This window comes from Protopterus annectens, chromosome 3.part1, assembly GCF_019279795.1.
Source record: "Protopterus annectens isolate FY-2018-M chromosome 3.part1, PAN1.0, whole genome shotgun sequence".
NCBI classification, from domain to species: Eukaryota; Metazoa; Chordata; order Ceratodontiformes; family Protopteridae; genus Protopterus; species Protopterus annectens.
Window position 1 is genome coordinate 220,442,169 of NC_056732.1, and position 20,992 is coordinate 220,463,160.

The following is a 20,992-nucleotide window of genomic DNA, read 5'->3' on the forward strand; positions in this document are numbered from 1 at the left end:
ACTACCTAATCCTATAAGAATTCAACACTGCAAACTAAGAATATAAAGAGTAAACTAAACTATCTTAACTATTCCTACTATCTAAACTCATACTTAATACATTAACAACTAACAAGGGAAGAGCACACTGAGTTCTAATATGACAAAAATAAGCAAAAGTTGAAAAGGATATCACTTGGCTGGATTGTTCATCTGGTCTTGAACGCAGAAAATGAGATCAGAGGGCTTGATGGAAGTGGTGGGGGATGATAGGTAAAGGGAGAAGCTAGAGGCTTGGATCTGAAGTCTTGGAAAAGAGCGGCCAAGTTGGATCCAAGAGTCGGATCCTAAACCCAGTGGTGAGGAAGAATGAAAGAGACATCAGATCCCTTTTTCGCATTTTTAAAAAAAGAAAAAAAAAATGCAACTCTTTCTACTTTATTTTGCTGTTTGCTATATTTATTATTGCTTGTTGCCTCACTAAATTGATGACAGTGTTCTACTGAATCACTGCTTTATTAGTGCTGTCTATTACTGTTGTGATTTGTGAGCTACTGTTTCAAAGCAATCTACTGATTAATTATATTTCATTGCTATCTACTGCAATTCATTACTGTTTAACTGCATTTTACTGCATTTTGTTGCTGTTTAACTGTATTTTTCATACTGCAAGTGCTATTCTTTTGACTACAAGAGATTAATCTGTGCTTCACTGTAAGTTTTTTCTTACTGAGTTCTTAACCTTAAAATTGAGTAGTATAGTTTCCATACAGGACTGCAGTATTCTGAGCTTCAGCTGCATGGTTTAAACCCTTTTTGAGGTATTTCAGCTATAAGTTAACTGTTCTTTTCTGAAAAAAAAAAGTTCTAAGCTTGTTTTCTACCTTTCCTATTACTAGAGTAGTCCAGATACAGATATGGTGTATCCAAGACTGTTTTGTAAGTTTCTGTGTTAGAGGGAAGGCTTCCAGCTTATCAGTGGGAGTGGTAAGAACTAGGTAGCCTATATACAACAAGAGGAGTGGATTTTGGCTCTGAAATTTTAGTTTATTGGCCGTTTGGGCAGCTTTTTCTATCCCTTTCAACTTTCTTTTCTTTCTTGCACTTTAATTAGCTTATTCGCCAGCACTTCATCAGGCTTTTTCTAGCAATTATTGTAGCACACAAGTGCTATCAGTACTAGACGTCCTAATAAGGAAACAGCTGCAGTACTTAGTAATGATGACCATTCCTCCTGGCATGTCTAAAGGTCAGTTTCCTGTGCTTTCTCCTATTAACCTGGTGAACTTGGGCATTCTGAGGCAGTGTAGCAACTGACTCATGTTTTCAGATAACCTTCTCCTCTTACCTCCCAACACTCAGAATTGTGAGAGATGTGCCTATATCTCCAAACTGGAAGCCATGCACTCTCCAGCCAAGACCTGAATAGCTAGTCAAGAGGAGAAGGTCAACACCTGTGCCACACCACATGGAACACATAGCCCTCCAGAACACCCACCATCACAGCCCTCACATAAAAACACAAACCACATGCCCACCTTCATGGAGGCTCTCAGTAGAAATCTACCCAAACAGCAGAGACCTCCAAGGCAGAAATGCACTCAACCACCACAACACAGCACAAACCACAAGACACATAGGCTCACCTACACAGTGTGCCCCTCAACATAAGCCCCTAAGGCAAAACAGCTTGCCCAATACAATAATCATAGGTGACTCAATAGTGAGGCACACTGATGTCCCACTCACTACGATGAATAAGGAGAAGGTAACAGTCAGCTGTCTATCAGGTGCCAGAATCCAACACATAACACACGCACTCAGGTCACTCCACAACAAGTACAAGTATGACTCTGTCATTGTCCATGTGGGTGTGAATGATCTGAGATGCACCTCTATGGACTATATGAAGAGAGACATGGTGGAGCTCTTGGATTATGTGGGCCAGTCAGGTATGACCCTAGCCCTGAGCAGCATCCTACCATCACCCAGAATGATACCACAGTACAAACAGAAAATGACTGAATTCAAAAAATGGTTAATTTTCTGGTGTCATTCTAAGCGAATCCAGTACCTGTCTGCTTGGGATGACATGACTGACAGATCTCGATGCTTTATCAGAGTTGGCCTGCATTTGTCACCCCTGGGTTTCTGGATACTAACTAAGGCTTTTGCCACCCCTATACTGCCTTTTTAAGCAGTGTTCCAAAGACCAAATTACCACCATAACAGCTATAAATAAATGCAATTTGAGGGTCATGCTGCTCAACGCTAGAAGTCTAAATCTCAAGATGTACACACTCGAAGCACTCCTCAAAATGGAGAACATCGACATTTGTGCTGTAATAGAGACCTGGTTTAAAACAGCAGAAAGCATCCCTGCGCTATCAGGCTACAACTCATTCCTCACCTTTCGGCCGCAGAACATGGACCGAAGCTCCAAAGGTGGTGATGTCTCCATATTCGTAAAGGATATGCACACCTCCAGACTAGTAGCCCAGCATAACACATCTGAGATACTCCAGGTACAGCTAACATTGGGTAAGACGACGAGTCAGGTCGTAGCCTGCTATAGGTCCCCAACCATGTCCCAAGACTCACTCCTCATTCCTAAGCACCCTGGAAACTATTAAGATACAACCAAACACTCTCATACTAGGTGATTTCAACTACCCTTCCATCAGCTAGGAAAACTACTCATGCATCAATGCACTGGCCCAACATTTCCTGGAATTCATCAGTTCCAATGCCCTGGACCAGCTCATTCTTACCCCCACTAATAGAAGCAACATCCTTGACCTGGTTATTACCAACATGGGCAACCATTGCTCTACACCAATAATCAATTCCTCCCTGGTTAGATTCGACCACAAACTAATCACCATGGAAATCCACATCTCACCCACAGCCCCTGCAAAGGTATCCACCATGAAAAACTTCTCCAAAGCTGACTTTGGACTCCTAAAAAACAGAGGTGGCTAACTTCACGGCACCCATGCCAATGGAAAATAGATGCAAAGCTGCCGAATCATACACCAATGCACTGTATGAACACATACATAAATGCATGGAACTAGCCATACCAAACAGAACCAAGATGCTCTCCTCCAAAAAAAAGGAAGCCAGTCTGGTGGTCCCTGCCATTAATAAACTCTACAACAGAAGGAAGAAACTGTTGCAGAAAAAGGTGACGTTTCAAGACTGGAAAAATTCCCTTATTAGCCTCAACAAAAAGTTGAGATCCCTCATCAAAACCTCCAAATTCAGCTATGAAGGCAGAATTGCAGCAGACCCTAAAAATATCCACAACGCCTTCTACAGATATATCAAGAGTCTCCATGGCAATACCCAGATTTGCTCGGAGTTACTGCACAATGGTACCTCCTATACTGAGTCAACAGATATTGCCAACATACTGGCCGACAGATTCAGCGCCAACTTTACCCTCTCTCTCCCTCCCTAAAGGGCCAATCCAGGCACCCAACATTACTGCAGCACAGGTTAAAGCTGCATTGTCTAAAGCCAAGAATACAGCTTCCAGGGGACCTGACAATATCCTTGGCTGTGTTCTGCATGAATTACAAAGTGAACAGGCACCACATCTGTGTTGTCTGTTCACTCACAGCTTCACCTCAGGCTTTGCCCCTGCCAAACAGCACACTGCTACAGTCATCCCTCTCCATAAAGGAGGAGTGTCTACAGACCCTGGAAATTATCGTCCCATTAGCCTGACGAGTCTGATATGTAAGGCTATGGAGCATTATCATGGACCTAATTATCAAGGACATAGGGAATCTCCAAACTCCAGATCCCACGCAATTTGGTTTTGTGAAAGGTAAATCATGCCTGCTCAACCTGGTTGACTTCTTTGAGTCATTCACCAGAGTGGTGGATGAAGGTAAGGCAGTTCATACAGCCTACCTTGATCAGGCCAAGACCTTTGATACCATTCCTCACTCAGGAATTATTGATAAACTCAGCAAACTAGGCATCAACCCCTATATTATTAGGTGGGTTGCAAACTGGCTCACAGACAGAGCCCATAGTTTGAAAGTAGCGGACTCCAAGTCAGGCTGCTGACCAGTCACGAGTGGAGTCTCACAGGGATCGTCCTGGTTCCTCTCCTGTTTGGCATCTACTTCTCAGAAGCCCAGGCCAACACGGAGAGACTCTGGCTGACCTAATTCACAGTCAACTGCAAGTTGGGAGCCATTATTAACTCCCCAAGTGATGCAGACATCCTACAGAAAGGTGTCACTGAGACCAATGACTGGTGTTGAAACCATGGCTTTAAGCTAATGCTAAAAATGCGTCATCCCCTTTGGGAAAAACTCAGTTCCCACTAAATACCACATTGATGGAAGCCCACTGAACACTGAAGACGTTATAAGAGATCTGGGGACACAAGTTGACAGCAACCTCTCCATCGACCACCACAATGCCACCTTGGTCAGAAAGTCCTTCTTTGTGGCACATCATGTTACCAAGGGTTTTGCATCCAGGAAGAAAGACCAGTCATAGAGTATAATGCCCCATTTGGCATGTACCTCACTAAACACCTGCAACAGCTGGAGAGGCCACAAACGTACCTCATGAAGAGGATCCTAGGCCTTAAACACATGTCCTACATGGACAGACTCAAAAAGCTCCAGCTATTCTCTATCTCATATCATCTACTAAGAGGCGATGTCTGCTTGACTAACAAAGCAATGCCTGACCCAGCTCTGTTAGAAATGCTACATCTAAAGAAATCCCAATCCCTTTGCACCACACGCTCCAGAGACCTCAACCTCATTACCACAATCAATAGAACATGCTGGAGGGACAGGTTCAAAACCCAGAGACTACCCATGCTATGGAATTGACTTCCCATACATGTCAAGCAGAGCACCTCACTAGCCCTCTTCAAGCAAAATCTTGATGAGTGGATGTGAAATAGAAAGTTCACCCGGGGGATCACTCCAGTGGCTCTACTTGATAGAGGCACTGGGAACTAACGATGGGCGGCACAATGCCAGGGCACTTCTATGGGCTAGGCTTGTAAAGGCCCCAGGGCCATTAGTCTAGTACACACCTATGAACCTTATGCACATGGGGTCGGGATGTCACTTCAACAGTGACAATCGTCTAGGGCCAAGGTTTTGTATATTTGTCTTTTTTGTGAAAGAAGATTTGTACTGGGTTATATGAACCCATCGGCTATTGCAGTAGTGAGGAATCTTATGGGTAAATGTAACTTACACAACTGTACTATGTTAATCATTCCCACTGATGCAGTAGCCTTTAAGATATATGGGTTGATTGCCAAAGCCTATTCAACCTGGGGAAGGAAATATATGGATCCAGGAACCCCTGGAGAATGATCCTAGCAAAGCCAGTCCTGGATTAAGAAAAAGAATAAAGTTTGTAATGCTGTGTAAAGGTATGCAGAGTTGACCACATAGCTGGCTCTAAAATATTTCTAGATTCTACTTCTTTCCAGTATGCATCAAAAAAGACAATGCCTTGGTAGAATGAGCCTTGACACTACCTGGAACTGGTTTACCACGGTGGGCAAAACAGAAGGCAATTGCTGAGGTCAACCATCTGGAAATAGTCTGCTTTGATACAGATTGTTCTTTCTTTGTCCCAAAGAGGGACTTATATGTCACTTAGGCTGAAGGGGCAAGAGAAGGGAATAAGGCAGGAAGAGCTGGAGAAAAAAAATGGATCAAAGAGATGGTTAAAGGGAAGATGGTAGGTTAACTGGAGTACTTAAAGGAATAAAGAAAAAGTGAGGAGTAGAGTTGTACATGAAAATGTAAATCAGGGCAGGGATGGGGAAGGGAAAAATCTATAGCATTACAGGGAGGTAGGGAAAATGTGTAGTCATTACATGGATACAGGGAAGAAATATAAGACAAGGAAAAATATAGTGTAAATGGATCTCAAAGCATAAATATTCATGTCATTCTTGAAGGAAGGAATCCATTGTAATGGAATGTTGAAATGCATGAAATTTGTTTTACTGGAGTTCTGCTATAGTCTATACAAAATAAATAAATAGATTCAATAAAAAAGAAAAAAAGTTACAAGTAACAACAAACATTAATATTTAAAATATTAAATAAGCAATTTTGTTTTACAACATTAAACTTCACCAGTTGATGTTGCTCTTCTTTACGTCTGTGGTATTCATCAGCCCAACGTTTTAGCAAATCTGGCATACTGCTGCCATCTTCTTTTTCAGCTGGAATAGTCTCCTCCAACTGTGAAAGAACAAGAAAATTATTTGCAAGTTGAGATCACTTATAAAATCCTTCCCCATTGCCAGATATTTCTACCACAGAAGCGTGTGTACTCAGATTTACTACTGACTTTTATTTTTAATTTCCATAACTAACAGGTTTCTTCATGTCTCACCCTCTGCACACTTACTAGCTTGCAGATCAGCAGGTAAAACAGAATAAAAAGACACCAGGCAAAGTATGCCAAAATAATGAATGTTATTGCAACAATAATGCAGCAAAAATAAACAAAAAAGAAAAAGTTAATGAGTTTTAAAATAATCAAAAGTTACAAATCTGATAAAAATATGTTTAATCTGATATGCTGTCTAGATGGATATATTAAAATTCTTTCCATTTGATTATATGGTATTATATGATTACGGTTGTATTGTGTTTTTGTTTTTAATACCATATATGTTAGTACCAGCTTTCTCAACCCATTCATACACCTGCAAAAGCACTTCACTAACTGCAGTCTACCCACTCAACACAATGAATGGTTACACTGTGCAGTGCTAATCTATATCACGGTTATGACCATATAAGTTTAGAAGCAAGCTCTAATAACATACAACTTTGTTTTTAAAAAGAAGTTATGTACTTACCATAATGTTCCATCTGTGCTATCTTCACTTATCCTTGAGAGATGGATCTGGTTCCAATATCGGAACTGACTCAGCCGTTACTACAGCTCGCGCCAACTAACACCTCTCGAGCTTCACCTCTACCTACAATCCCTCTCTCACAATTACCTCAGATTTGAGTTTGAAGAAAGTATAGACAGTAAAAAAGGAAGCCCAAATGGAAGCCATATCTACTATGCTTGAAAAATCATAATAACTCAAGGATATATAATCCGCTCCACCAAAACATTTTTTTCAAAGGCCGGGGAATGAAGAGAGGAGAGTCAAGGATAAATGAAGATAAACAACACAGATGGAACATTATGGTAAGTACATAGCTTCTTTATCTGATGTTGTCAGTCTTCATTTTATCCTTGACAGATGGGACAGAGTCCCCAGCTACCAAAGATCTTGGTTGGACTCACAAAGATATTCCTGAGCACCATCGAACCAAAGGGTGCTTTTCCTCTAAAGGTCAAGTTCAGTCTGTAATGAATGATAAAGGAATGGGGAGAAGCCCAAGTAGCTGCTATATATATCATCCATTGAAGCTCTGGATTGGAAAACTGCTAAGGTGGCTACAGATCTTGTAGAATGTGCTTTCATGGGTCTAGAAAAGGTTATTTTTATCCTTATCATAGATAAATGAAATGCAGTATTTCAGCCATTTAGCCAGAGTCACCTTGCTGACACACTTACCCAACTTTGTACTGGAAAAGGAAAGAAATACTTGGTCTGATTTTTGAATGTCTTGTTTTGTGAATATAGAAATATAATTGTCTGTGAACATCTAATAAATGTAAGGAATATTCACCTTTGTTGGAAAAATTTGGAAAAAACTGTAAATTAATTGCTTGATTGATGTTAGACTCTGAAACTACCTTGGGTGGAAAAGGGGTTTATTCGTAAATAAACTCTATCTTTGTGGAAAATTAGATAAGGAGGTTTACACGACAAGGCCTAGATTTCTGAAATCCTTTTGGCTTGAGGTTATAGCTATCAAAAACAGTGTCTTCTAAGACAAAAACCTTCAAATCACATTCCACAGAGGGTTCAAAGGCAGAATGTACTATGGCCTGTAACATTAAGTTTAGATCCCAAGGCAGGGCTAGATCTTTGAAAGGGGTTTTCAACAAAAGCGTGCCTCTTAGGACTGATTTACAAAGTCTATGAGAGGCTAAAGGAGGTTATTCTAAACCATCATGGAAATTGGAAAATGCAGCTAATTGTAATCTGATGGTAGAAGAGGAAGTTCCAGCATGAAAAAGAGAGACGCAAAAGTCTAAAATATGCTCCGTAGAAGCATAAAAGGAATTAATATGTTTTTCATGGGCCCAAATGGTAAATATCTTCCATTTGCTAGAGTACAGTTTATGAGTGGAGGGTTTATGAGCCAATAAGAGGATGTGGCGTACTGGGGAGGAAATATTTGGATGACTGGCAATTAATGGAATTGGAGGAACCATACTGTCAGGTTGAGGTTCAAAATGTCTGGATGAACAAGTCCATTTGGATGGGACAAAAGGTCTGGAATCGGGTCAAGAATCCAGAGTTGTTGAATCAGATAAGGCCAAAGGAAGTGGAACCAAATCTGTTGAGGCCAAAAGGGGGCAATGAGGATTACTGTGCTTTTCAACTTGAGTGCTTTCTGTAGGAATTTTGGAATTAGAGGTATCAGGGGAAAGGTGTACAGGAGACGGGGGGGGGGGGCAATTGTGGAGGCCAGTGTCTCTGGGTGACTTCCCCAGAGGGGGAATGAGGGCGAAGTAATTATTGCACTTGCTGTTTAGGGGAGAGGCAAACATTGCAGCAAGGTCGAACACATTGATGGACGATCCTTTCCGCCACTTCTGGATGGAGAGACCATTCGTGAGGCTGAAGGATACATCTGCTCAGTTTATCTGTAATCACAATGGAGCTCCCCAGAATGTGCACTGCTATTAGAAAGTGGTTGGAAGAGATCGCCCACAAGTTAAACAACAGGCTAATACACTCAAGTGTACTAGCTTTTGATAGCAATTAGTCGAAACATACAGCATTTATTGTATTTTCTGCCTATCTGAAAAAAAAACTTGAAAAAAACAAAAAAAAATACTCTTGTTTTCCATACTTTCCTAATAGTTTGTTCCAGTGATCAGATTTGCTGATCCCTGGGCTTTGTCTTGGTTCCTGTGTTTCTCCATTTTCCTTGTTTGGTCAAGGGGTAGTTTCTTTACTCACTAGTGGGAGTAGGGAGTACTGAGCTGCCTGTTTGTCCTCAGAGGAGTGGTTTAAGGCAGTAACTTGTAGTTTATTGGCCATTTTGGGTCATTTCCTGTCTTTTCCAGCCCCTGCTATAAAGCACGCTTTGGTGACTTTTCTGGCTATAGAGAACTCAGCACAGCTCCTCGTGGTGTCCAGCAGAGTTCCTAGAGCAGCAGAGACCAGAAAAGACAAACTTTCCAGATTCTAAGTATTTTTTTCTGCATTTTCGACTTTTTAAGCCTTTCGATTGCTATTTCTGCCTGTTTCATTCTGTTATTACCTGTTTTTACTGTTTTTAATAGCTTGAATTGTTTGTTGCACTTGCTTGTTTAAGTTTTGCTTAAAAGTTAAACAACAGGCTAATACACTCAAGTGTACTAGCTTTTGATAGCAATTAGTCGAAACATACAGCATTTATTGTATTTTCTGCCTATCTGAAAAAAAAAAACTTGAAAAAAACAAAAAAAATACTCTTGTTTTCCATACTTTCCTAATAGTTTGTTCCAGTGATCAGATTTGCTGATCCCTGGGCTTTGTCTTGGTTCCTGTGTTTCTCCATTTTCCTTGTTTGGTCAAGGGGTAGTTTCTTTACTCACTAGTGGGAGTAGGGAGTACTGAGCTGCCTGTTTGTCCTCAGAGGAGTGGTTTAAGGCAGTAACTTGTAGTTTATTGGCCATTTTGGGTCATTTCTGTCTTTTCCAGCCCCTGCTATAAAGCACTTTAGCTCATTAGCGATTTAGCGGAGCTGCTACCGTTGCACACTAGGGCAGCGCCGGTTAAGCAGATTTAAACTACTCGGGCTACCTAAAGTCCACTCTTCAAATTTTCCCTTAAAACTACCTTCCTCGAACTATACTACTGATGTAATCAGCGTATCCTATAACTAAAAGATCATCTCTACTCGACTCCAAGTAGACTATTCTCTATCTGTTAAACCTAGCACTTGCTCCTACAGTACTTATTACCTGGATACGGCACTCTTATAGATAGCACCCCAAAAGGCAAACCCCATTTCTCGGTCACCCACGTCCCCGGAATCTCTTTTAAAGTTTTTTGTCTAGTCCTTCTAGCATGTCGAGGATCAGTTGCTAGTGTCCTCTCCTGCTCAGCTGGTGAACCTGGGAATATTGAGGCAATGTTACAATTGCCTCATGTACACAGACAACCCTCTCCTCCTCCCACAAAACACAAATACATGTGAGAGATGCAACTATACGGCCAAACTGGAGGCTGAGCTCTCTCAACATAGGACTGGCAAGACCAGTCAGGAGGAGAAGGTTACCACACACACTATAGACCCAGTCTCACATAGTACCATCACAACCTCAAATCATACACATAAACACACAAAGACATACTCGGAGGCTCTGATCAAAATCTCTACCAAAACAGCAGAGGCCACCAAAGCAGACACCCAAACAACCACCACCTCAGAACACAACACCTGCAACACATAGACCTCACAGTCAGAGTGTCAAACAGTCACAGCCCTTAAGGCCAAACACAATGCCAGACACACTAGTCATTGGTGACTCCATAATCAGACACACTGACGTCCCGCTCACCAGACTGAGTAAGGAGAAGGTCACAGTGAGCTGCCTGTCGGGCGCTAGAATCCGCCACATAACGCAAGCACTCAGGTCTCTCAACAGCAGGTACAACACGACTCAGTCATTGTCCACGCTGGTGTAAACGACCTGAGACGCACCTCCTTGGACTACATGAAAAGAGACATTGAGGAGCTCTCTGATTATGTAGCCCAGGCAGGTATGACCCTGACCTTGAGCAGTATCCTACCTTCACCAAGAATGATGCTACAATACAGAGATAAGATGATCAGCTTTAACAATTGGCTTAAACTCTGGTGTCATTCAAAGGGGATCCAATGTCTGTCTGCCTGGGATGACATGCTGGACAAACCACGCTCAGCAAGGGACGGCTTGCACCTGTCACCCCTGGGATTCGGATATTGGCAAAGGCTCTTGCCACCCCATAGTGCCTTTTTAGGCAAGGCTCAAATTCTAAACCTACCACCCTAGAACACAAAAAGGAAAAAACTAAGGGTAATGCTGCTCAATGCCAGAAGTCTAAATCTCAAAATGCACGCACTCGAGGCCCTTCTCAGTATGGAGAACATCGATGTCTGTGCTGTGACAGAAACCTGGTTCAAGGCTCCTGAGAGCACCCCAGCACTATCAGGTTTTACCTCATATCATGCGTTCCGGCCCCAAAATCCGGACAATACCAAGAAAGGAGGGGGGTATCCATATTCATTCATCAAGGACACCCACACCTCAAGACTGGTGGCAACGCACGATGCATCGGAGACCATCCAGGTGCAATTAACCATAGGCAAGACTGCTCTGCAAATTGTAGCATGTTACAGGCCACCCTCACAAACTCAGGAACCTCACATGGCCTTCCTGAAAACACTAGAGGGGATAAATGTATCACCAAACACCATCATACTAGGTGACTTCAATTACCCTAATATAGACTGGAAACACTACTCAAGCCCAAACACCCTAGCCCAAAAGTTCCTGGAATTCATAAACTCAAATGCCATGGAACAACTAGTCACCATCCCCACAAGAGGAGAAAACATACTTGATCTCATCATCACGAACATGGGAGCACAATGTTCAACACCGGAAGTATACCCCTCACTGGTGAGATCAGATCACAAACTAATCTCGCTGGAGGTCCTCATCCCACCCCCACCTGAAATAAAAAACACCACAGTAAAGAACTTCTCGAAAGCCGACTTCACACTTCTAAAGACTAGTGTGGTCTCCTTTAAGGCCCCCGAGCAGTGGAAAACAGTACTCAAGCCGCTGAATCACTTACAAATGCCTTCTACGACTGCATGGATAAGGCAATCCCAAGCAAAACAAAGACTCTTTGTACCAAAGGCAAGCGTCCAGTCTGGTGGACCCCAGCCATAAACAAACTCTACAACAAAAGGAGGAAGCTACTACAAGATAGAGCAAAATCCTTAAAAGGTAAGACACCCTTGATCACTATAAGTAAAAAACTAAGAGCTCTCATAAAATCATCCAAAGCAAATTTTGAAAGAAAAATAGCTAAAGACTCAAAAGACAATCATAAGGCCTTCTTTAGCTATGTTAGAAACCTGGGAGGAAACTCCCAGATATGCTCAGAACTAGTTCAAAATAATGTGAAGATTACTGATCCTACAGACATTGCCAACATACTGGCTGACAGGTTCAGTGCAAACTTCTCCCCTCCCACAAGGAGCGAGAGTATCTATACCAAGCGCATTGCAGCCCCCAAACATCTCCAACGCCCAAGTGAGAACTGCTCTCTCCAAAGCAAAAACACAGCATCCATGGGACCTGATGGTGTCCCCGGCTGTGTGCTCCACGAACCCAATGAGGAATTAAACCCACAGCTAGGACAGCTGTTTAATCATAGTCTTACCTCTGACACGCACCAGGAGTGGCGCACTGCAACTGTGGTCCCACTTCACAAAGGCGGTGCCTCCACCGACCCTGGAAATTACCGCCCATTAGCTTGACAATCCCTCTCACAATTACCTCAGATTTGAGTTTGAAGAAAGTATAGACAGTAAAAAAGGAAGCCCAAATGGAAGCCATATCTACTATGCTTGAAAAATCATAATAACTCAAGGATATATAATCCGCTCCACCAAAAAAAATTTTTTAAAGGCCGGGGAATGAAGAGAGGGGAGTCAAGGATAAATGAAGATAAACAACACAGATGGAACATTATGGTAAGTACATAGCTTCTTTATCTGATGTTGTCAGTCTTCATTTTATCCTTGATAGATGGGACAGAGTCCCCAGCTACCAAAGATCTTGGTTGGACTCACAGAAAGATATTCCTGAGCACCATCGAACCAAAGGGCGCTTTTCCTCTAAAGGTCAAGTTCAGTCTGTAATGAATAATAAAGGAATGGGGAGAAGCCCAAGTAGCTGCTATATATATCATCCATTGAAGCTCTGGATTGGAAAACTGCTAAGGTGGCTACAGATCTTGTAGAATGTGCTTTCATGGGTCTAGAAAAGGTTATTTTATTCTTATCATAGATAAATGAAATGCAGTATTTCAGCCATTTAGCCAGAGTCACCTTGCTGACGCACTTACCCAACTTTGTACTGGAAAAGGAAAGAAATACTTGGTCTGATTTTTGAATGTCTTGTTTTGTTAATATAGAAACATAATTGTCTGTGAACATCTAATAAATGTAAGGAATATTCACCTTTGTTGGAAAAATTTGGAAAAAACTATAAATTAATTGCTTGATTGATGTTAGACTCTGAAACTACCTTGGGTGGAAAAGAGGGGTTTATTCGTAAAGAAACTCTATCTTTGTGGAAAATTAGATAAGGAGGTTTACACGACAAGGCCTAGATTTCTGAAATCCTTTTGGCTTGAGGTTATAGCTATCAAAAACAGTGTCTTCTAAGACAAAACCTTCAAATCACATTCCACAGAGGGTTCAAAGGCAGAATGTACTATGGCCTGTAACATTAAGTTTAGATCCCAAGGCAGCGCTGGATCTTTGAAAGGGGTTTTCAACAAAAGCGTGCCTCTTAGGAATGATTTACAAAGTCTATGAGAGGCTAAAGGAGGTTATTCTAAACCATCGTGGAAATTGGAAAATGCAGCTAATTGTAATCTGATGGTAGAAGAGGAAGTTCCAGCATGAAAAAGAGAGACGCAAAAGTCTAAAATATGCTCCGTAGAAGCATAAAAGGAATTAATATGTTTTTCATGGGCCCAAATGGTAAATATCTTCCATTTGCTAGAGTACAGTTTATGAGTGGAGGGTTTATGAGCCAATAAGAGGATGTGGCGTACTGGGGAGGAAATATTTGGATGACTGGCAATTAATGGAATTGGAGGAACCATACTGTCAGGTTGAGGTTCAAAATGTCTGGATGAACAAGTTCATCTGGATGGGACAAAAGGTTTGGAATCGGGTCAAGAATCCAGAGTTGTTGAATCAGATAAGGCCAAAGGAAGTGGAACCAAATCTGTTGAGGCCAAAAGGGGGCAATGAGGATTACTGTGCTTTTCAACTTGAGTGCTTTCTGTAGGAATTTTGGAATTAGGGGTATCAGGGGAAAGGTGTACAGGAGACTGGGGGGCCAATTGTGGAGGCCAGTGTCTCTGGGTGACTTCCCCAGAGGGGGAATGAGGGCGAAGTAATTATTGCACTTGTTGTTTAGGGGAGAGGCAAACATTGCAGAAGGTCGAACACATTGATGGACGATCCTTTCCGCCACTTCTGGATGGAGAGACCATTCGTGAGGCTGAAGGATACATCTGCTCAGTTTATCTGTAATCACAATGGAGCTCCCCAGAATGTGCACTGCTATTAGAAAGCAGTTGGAAGAGATCGCCCACTGCCACACTCTGAGGTCTTCTTGACAAGTGGAATAAGACTTGGTTCCTCCCTGCTTGTTGATATACCAAACTACTGACGTATTGTCTACTTTTAATGTAATTGTCCCGAGGAAGAGCTGTCTGAAAGGCCTGCAGCACTAGAAGCACCTCTCAACTCCAGAACACTGATATGCAAGTTAGCCTCTAAGGGGGACCAAGAACCTTGGACAGTCTTGCCAAGAAAATGCCCCCCCACCCCTCTGGGGGGTGTCTGTGGTCACTATGGCAGTGAGCAAGAATTTGGTCTGACAAGGGGTGGTGAAGGATAGACCACTGAGAAGTCAGTAGCTATTGAAGAATTCTCAAATGAAACCTGGCTAGAGGTACTAGAGTTATTGAGGATGCCATCGACTACAGAGTTTGTAAAACTAGTCAAGCAGGAACTCTCTTTCGATGGATTATATTTTGAACTTGTACTATAATTCTTTGGAGTCTCTCTGGAGGAAGGTATGCTATAGTTGTCGTCGTATTTAGCACAGCCCCTAGGAATTCTAAATTTTGTGTTGGTGTCAAATGGGATTTCTCAAAATTTACTATAATTCCCAGGTGGGCACAGATATTGAAAGTGTAATCCCTGGCTATTATTAACTGATACCTGGTTGAAGCAGTTATCAGCCAGTCGTCCAAGTACAGAAACACCCAGAATCCTTGCAGGCTCAAGTGAGCTGCTACTACTGCCATGCATTTGGTGAATACTCTGGGGGCTGTGGTGAGACCAAAGGGCAGCACTCTGAAATGGTAATGACTGGCTCCCAGCCGGCAGTGGAGAAACTTCCTGGAGTGTTTTCCATTTTTATGTGGTAATATGCATCCTGAAGCTCTATCGAGCACGTCCAGTCATCTTTCTTCAGAAAGGCAAGAATTGACTGTACCGTGACCATCCAGAACTTTGTTTGACAAACTGAACTGTGCAGCATGTTGAGATCCAAAATTGGTCTTCAGTCTCTCAGTCTTTTTTTGGCACTAAAAAGAATCTTGATTAGGTTTGAGATCCTTTCTGGTCTGGTGGGACTTCTTGGATAACTGTTTTGTCTAGCAACTTTTGAATTACTTGCACTGCTGAATCCCTCTGATTGGGTGGAACTTCAGGGAGTTTTTTGTGTACAGTGGAGGATGGGAAAAGGAAATGATATAGTCCCTGGATATGATTCGCTGCACCCAGGAATCTGTTATGTTTAGTCATGCATTTAGGTGCAAGGACAAGCGTCCCCTGACTGCCTCCAGAGGAAGACAATTGGGCCAAAAGGCCTTACCTGGAAATGAATCCCTGAAGCCCTGGTACTGCAGATCCCTCTGCCGTGAGGGTGGTGTTTTCCATTCTGGTTCCCCCCTCTGCCCCTGGGGAAACTCCCTCCATGTGTGTCTTGGAAAGGCCCTTGGATTTTTTTTGAACCACATCTTTCCACCACTCCTTTGGTTCTTAGTAAAGGACCACTGGGGGGTGGATTCCATCAAAAGCAGCATTGATAAATAAAGACTTGAATGGTTCCACAAAATGACAATAGGTGCATCCAGGTGTGTCTCCTTATGGCTATGCCTGCACCCGCTCCTCTGAACGTCCCTTTGGCTATATGTGCGATTAGCCACATGGATGAATTAGACGAAAACTCTAGAGTGGCTAGCTGGGAAGCCATTTTGTTTGGACTCCCTCAGCCACAGCTCCCGCCAGGGTATCTGACAATTCCTTGATTAGATCTCTATGAAGTCTTGTAAAGTGTGCCAAGAAGTTCAAAGACAGCAAAGGTCGATGAAGCATAAACCCACTTCCTAAATCTATCCCTAGTCTGAGACTCCCTGCAGGGCAGATGGACAGATTAACTCTCCTCAGCTGGTTCCTTTTTTGTGGAGGCCACTATGACCACGGCATCCACCACTAACCCCTTGACCCAGAACTGTTTATCTTCAGGGGCAGATAATATTTCGTCAGATCTCTTGGGAATGGGTTCGATGGTGTCCAGAGCCTTCCACGCCCACAGTGAAATCAACTGAATGAGTTCATCAGTGGGTGGGGTCACTCAAGAGGTAGATGGGTGAGTGCCAAAAGCCTGCAGGTAAACAGACTCCTCAGAGGAAGGGTTTTGGGACTTCCAGCCACCACTTTGCTTTAATATTTCTAGGATGTCTCCAAAGGAGATATCTTCAGGTGGTGACTGTGGGGATCCTTCCCCCTCATCAAAATCCATGTCCTTGGTGACTTGATTCCTGAGGGGAATCCAAATGCAACCTCTTGCACATCTTGTTCTGTGGGACCTCCTCAGGGGGATAATCTGGGCAGGTGACAGAAGATGACAGAATCTGAGTCTGAGAAACCCGAGACTTCAGCACTCACTGTCCCAGTGGAGACAGGTGGAATAACAGAGCTAGAGGGGGTACCTGTTCCAAGGAGGAAGGTACTGACTGAGTCACTGTAAGGGACAGGGCCCTCTCCATCACCTCAAAGGCCGGTCCTCTTGAAGAGGGAAGGGAGCCCAGAACCGAGATAGACTGCCTTGGGACTGGGGTCACTCCCTGCTTTGAAGAACTGACCCTTGAGATGGAAGCAGGAGCCAGACTAACTTGGGCCAAAGCTCTGAGGAGCAGGGATGGCTCCAAAAAACCTGGAGTCGAGTCCTGACCCCTGAAACCGACAAACCTGGACTTGAGTCCTGACCCCTGAAACCGACAGGGTAGTTACAGCTCCGAGAGGTCTCCAAATCTGAAACCACCGAAGAGCTCAGGGGATTACTAGATGTGGAACTCTCAGGTACCAGTACAGTTGGTGCTGGGAGGTTTAAAACAGAAAACTATAAGGCCTCAGAGGAGTGGTCAGTAGGGTGAAAGAAGGCTCAGTTCCAAGATTCAAAGTACTTGGAACCAAAAGGGGGGGCTAAAAGTCCTATAGCCCACAAGATTTTTATTCACAAGTCTCTCCACAACGACCTCAGAAAGACTTTTGGTGGAGCGGATTGATGACAGGAGATTTAGGCCTCTGAAGAAAAACTTCTGGAAGCTCACCAGCAAAGGGGTCTACAGACAGGGAGTAAGAAGTTTTTGAAAAAATTTCCCTTGAATCAGATACTTTAGCCATAGCAGGAGGAGTAGAAATTGTTTCCTGCACCGGGACCTTTGACGTCAAAGGACTTGACATAGTTGTCGGTGCAGGAGCAATAGTTATCAAGAGTAATTTAGATTCAGTGGCCACCAATTCCAAAGATAGTTTCTGAACTGAGGATTTCAATTTCTTAGTTCTTGGAACTGATGGAGAAGTTGGAACTGAGACACTCCTCTTTTTTTCTTTGTCCATGGAAGATGAGGACGGAGGGGAGGAAATGTCAGTTTTGGTTTTGTCAGCAGTAGATAAAGCTTCATTGAAGGCGGAGGGGATTAAACCCTTCAAAATAAAAGTTTCATTTTTCAATGAGGGCTCGATGACTGAACCCATGACAAATTCTGCAGTTCCCATGTAAGTGAACGGACCCAAACAATAAACGCACAGGGAGTGAGAATCAGAAGATGGGATTTTGTGGCTGCACGTCTGGCATTTTTTAAAACTAGAGGGGGCATTACCTTTCTCAGCCATGTTAAAAAATTACAGCTGGAAAAAACGGTCACTCACACAAAAGTTTCAGAGAGAAACAAGAAGGAATTTTTTTTAAAGAAGAAAAAAAGGAAAGGGGAGAAATTATCACTGATGATAGCTATGGAAATACATTATGGGGAGAGAATATCGACAATGATATTAAGAATTACACCGTGTATGAAAGCAGAGAGATAAAGTATTAAAGTAAAGGGTAGAGGATCAAGTACAGAGTAAAGTAGAGAGAAATGTCTAAGAAATACCAACAGAAATTTACCTAAATCCAAGGAAACTCGAGAGCAATGACAAAAAGCAACTATTTCGGAAAAGCTGCAAACGAGATCTGAAGTAATTGTGAGAGAAGTATTGTGGGTAGAGGTTTAGCTTGAGAATTTTTGGCTGGTGTGAGATGTAGTAACAGTCAAGTCGGTTCAGATATTGGAAACGGACCCATCTGTCAAGGATAAAATGAAGACTGACAACATCAGATCAACAGTAACACAGTTCAGTCTTTACAAACAGTTTACTCCCTCCCTCCGGTGGAGCTCTGGAATGTTAAACTCTTACCTTCCAACTGGCATACTGAAAGCTTTTTGACAAAGTTAAAGAAGAAGTTATGTACTTACCACAACATTCCATTCTGTGTAGTCCATTTTCATTTATCCTTGACATACGGGTTTGGTTCCGATATTGGAACCGACTCAGCCATTACCACACCTTGTGTCGACCAAAAACTCTTGAGCTTCACCTCTACCCACAATCCCTCTCTCCCAATTACCTCAGATTGAGTTTGTAAATTAGGTATAGAGTGGTAGATAAAGAAGCCTCAATAGAAGCCATATCTGCTATGCTTTAAAAATTATCATAAGGGATAAGTACATTGCCCGTTCTACCAAAAAGTCTTCAGAGGCTGGGGGATGGAGGGAGAGGAGTCGAGGATAAATGAAAATGGACAACAAAGATGGAACATTATGGGGAATACATAACTTCTTTATCTGATGTTGTCAATTTTCATTTTATCCTTGAAATATGGGGCAGAGTCCCCAGCTACTTTAGACTTTGGTAGGACTCATGGAAGGATATTCATGAGCACCATTGAACCAAAGGAAATCTTTCCCTAGAGACCAAATCCAATTTGTAATGAGTAATAAAGGTATGGGGAGAAGTCCAAGTAGCTGTTGCACAGATATATCATCCATCAAAGCTCTAGAATGGAAAACTGCTAAAGTGACCACAGATCTCGTAGAATGTACTTTAACAGGCCTAGGTAAGCCAATTCTTCCTTTGTCATAGATAAAAAGAGAATCCTTGAGCCAGCTGGCTAAGGTCACCTTGCTGACTGGTTTACCAAACCTAGCACTTGAAAAGGAGACAAATAGTCAGATTTCCTCGTGTTTTTTGTCCTGTGAAGGTAAAAGCACAATTGTCTGTGATCATCTAGCAGGGGAAAAGTGTACCGTTGTATGGCAGAATGACATATCTCCCCAACTACCTGTCTCCATAGGGGTTCCCAAGGATCCATCCTTGGACCCTACTCTTCTCCGTTTTCACCAATAATCTAGCCTCTGCCACCAAACATGGCACACTCATACAATACGCAGATGACTCAACCATCATCTGCTCAGCCCAGTCCCTACCCAAACTGCAAAAATTCACACAGGAAGCCTTTTCCTCTGTTGAAACTTGGTTATCCGATGCCCAATTAATACTCAACCCAAACATAACTAAACTACGCATCTTCCAACCCACCAAACATACTCAAAACCACTCTCACTTTAACATCACAACAAAAGACAACACCACTATATACCCAACTGAACACACCAAATTGCTAGGAGTGGAAACAAACAAACTAAAATTTGGTATTCAAAATGAAACGCTGTACAACAATGGCCAATGAAGTAAAGTTCTCTTGGAGAATAGGTAGTGTGGTTAAATGATATAAAACTTAAAAGTGCAACATATATAGCAAAAAAACTTGCAAACATTTCCAGTACTTAAATTAAATGCACTTACAAGATATTCACGCTGTGAATGCAGTTATACCATAGCGAAATGATGGCTCCAAAGTTTCCAGTCTTATGATGGCTTCAAAGTATCCAATCTTTTTGGTCTGATATAGAAAGTATCCACACTGAAGATGTAGTAGCTGCTATGTGACTGTGATGAACTGTGATAACCGCTTAACCAGTCTAACAGATCAAATAAAAGCTTCTAGCTTTAATGGCAGTTAAAATCCTTTTATTGTAGGAAAAGTTAAAATATTCATGTCAAGTTAAAATCTTGATGTAGAATAAAACAGTCCCTATGTATTCCAAACGATAAGCGCTTTCGGTATCTTCTTCAGATCATAGAGATAGGGACTGGAAGTTCCTTTTTATAGTGTTTGCTTCCTTTACTGTTGAGACAATCATTCAATCATCACACTGTCAATCAGCTGTTTAAACACACCAATCCTCTTTCCTCTCAGCTGGGGGTGTTCCATTTCCTATACCTTTTGCTTTTGAGGGGTGTGACCAGTCATGAATTATTAAGCCAGACACACCTCCATGTTAGCTGATAGTTGGTCTTCTAGCTTTTAGTATAGGTTTCAGTGGGATGATGTTGTTCAAGCCTGGCTCAATATCAGCACGGAGGTTCACAATCCACTTACTCTCCCTGCATTCAGTAATATTTTCAATGCCGCCTTTCCTTATTTCACTATATACATTCTCTATCACCTTATAAGTGAAAGAATGACAGACATTTCTTTCAGCATGCGTTGCTAAAGCATTATGTGGACCTTTATTGGTAATGTCTCTTTGATGTCTCAAAATGCGATTTTTAAAAATCTGATTAATTTTTCCTACATAGAATGCAGGACATAGTTTACAGGTAGCCATGTATAC

General features: G+C 42.3%; 1 protein-coding gene across 5 annotated transcripts in view; it reads right to left on the reverse strand.

Moving 5' to 3' along the window:
• Positions 1-20,992, reverse strand: part of LOC122798071 — a 1,004,738-nt gene that overhangs the window by 631,644 nt on the left and 352,102 nt on the right. For all 5 annotated transcript variants that reach the window (XM_044066724.1, XM_044066727.1, XM_044066726.1 and 2 more), the window contains exon 4: positions 6,120-6,227. In XM_044066724.1, the coding sequence (XP_043922659.1) occupies positions 6,120-6,227 (108 nt within the window). The remainder of the gene's footprint in view (positions 1-6,119; positions 6,228-20,992) is intronic.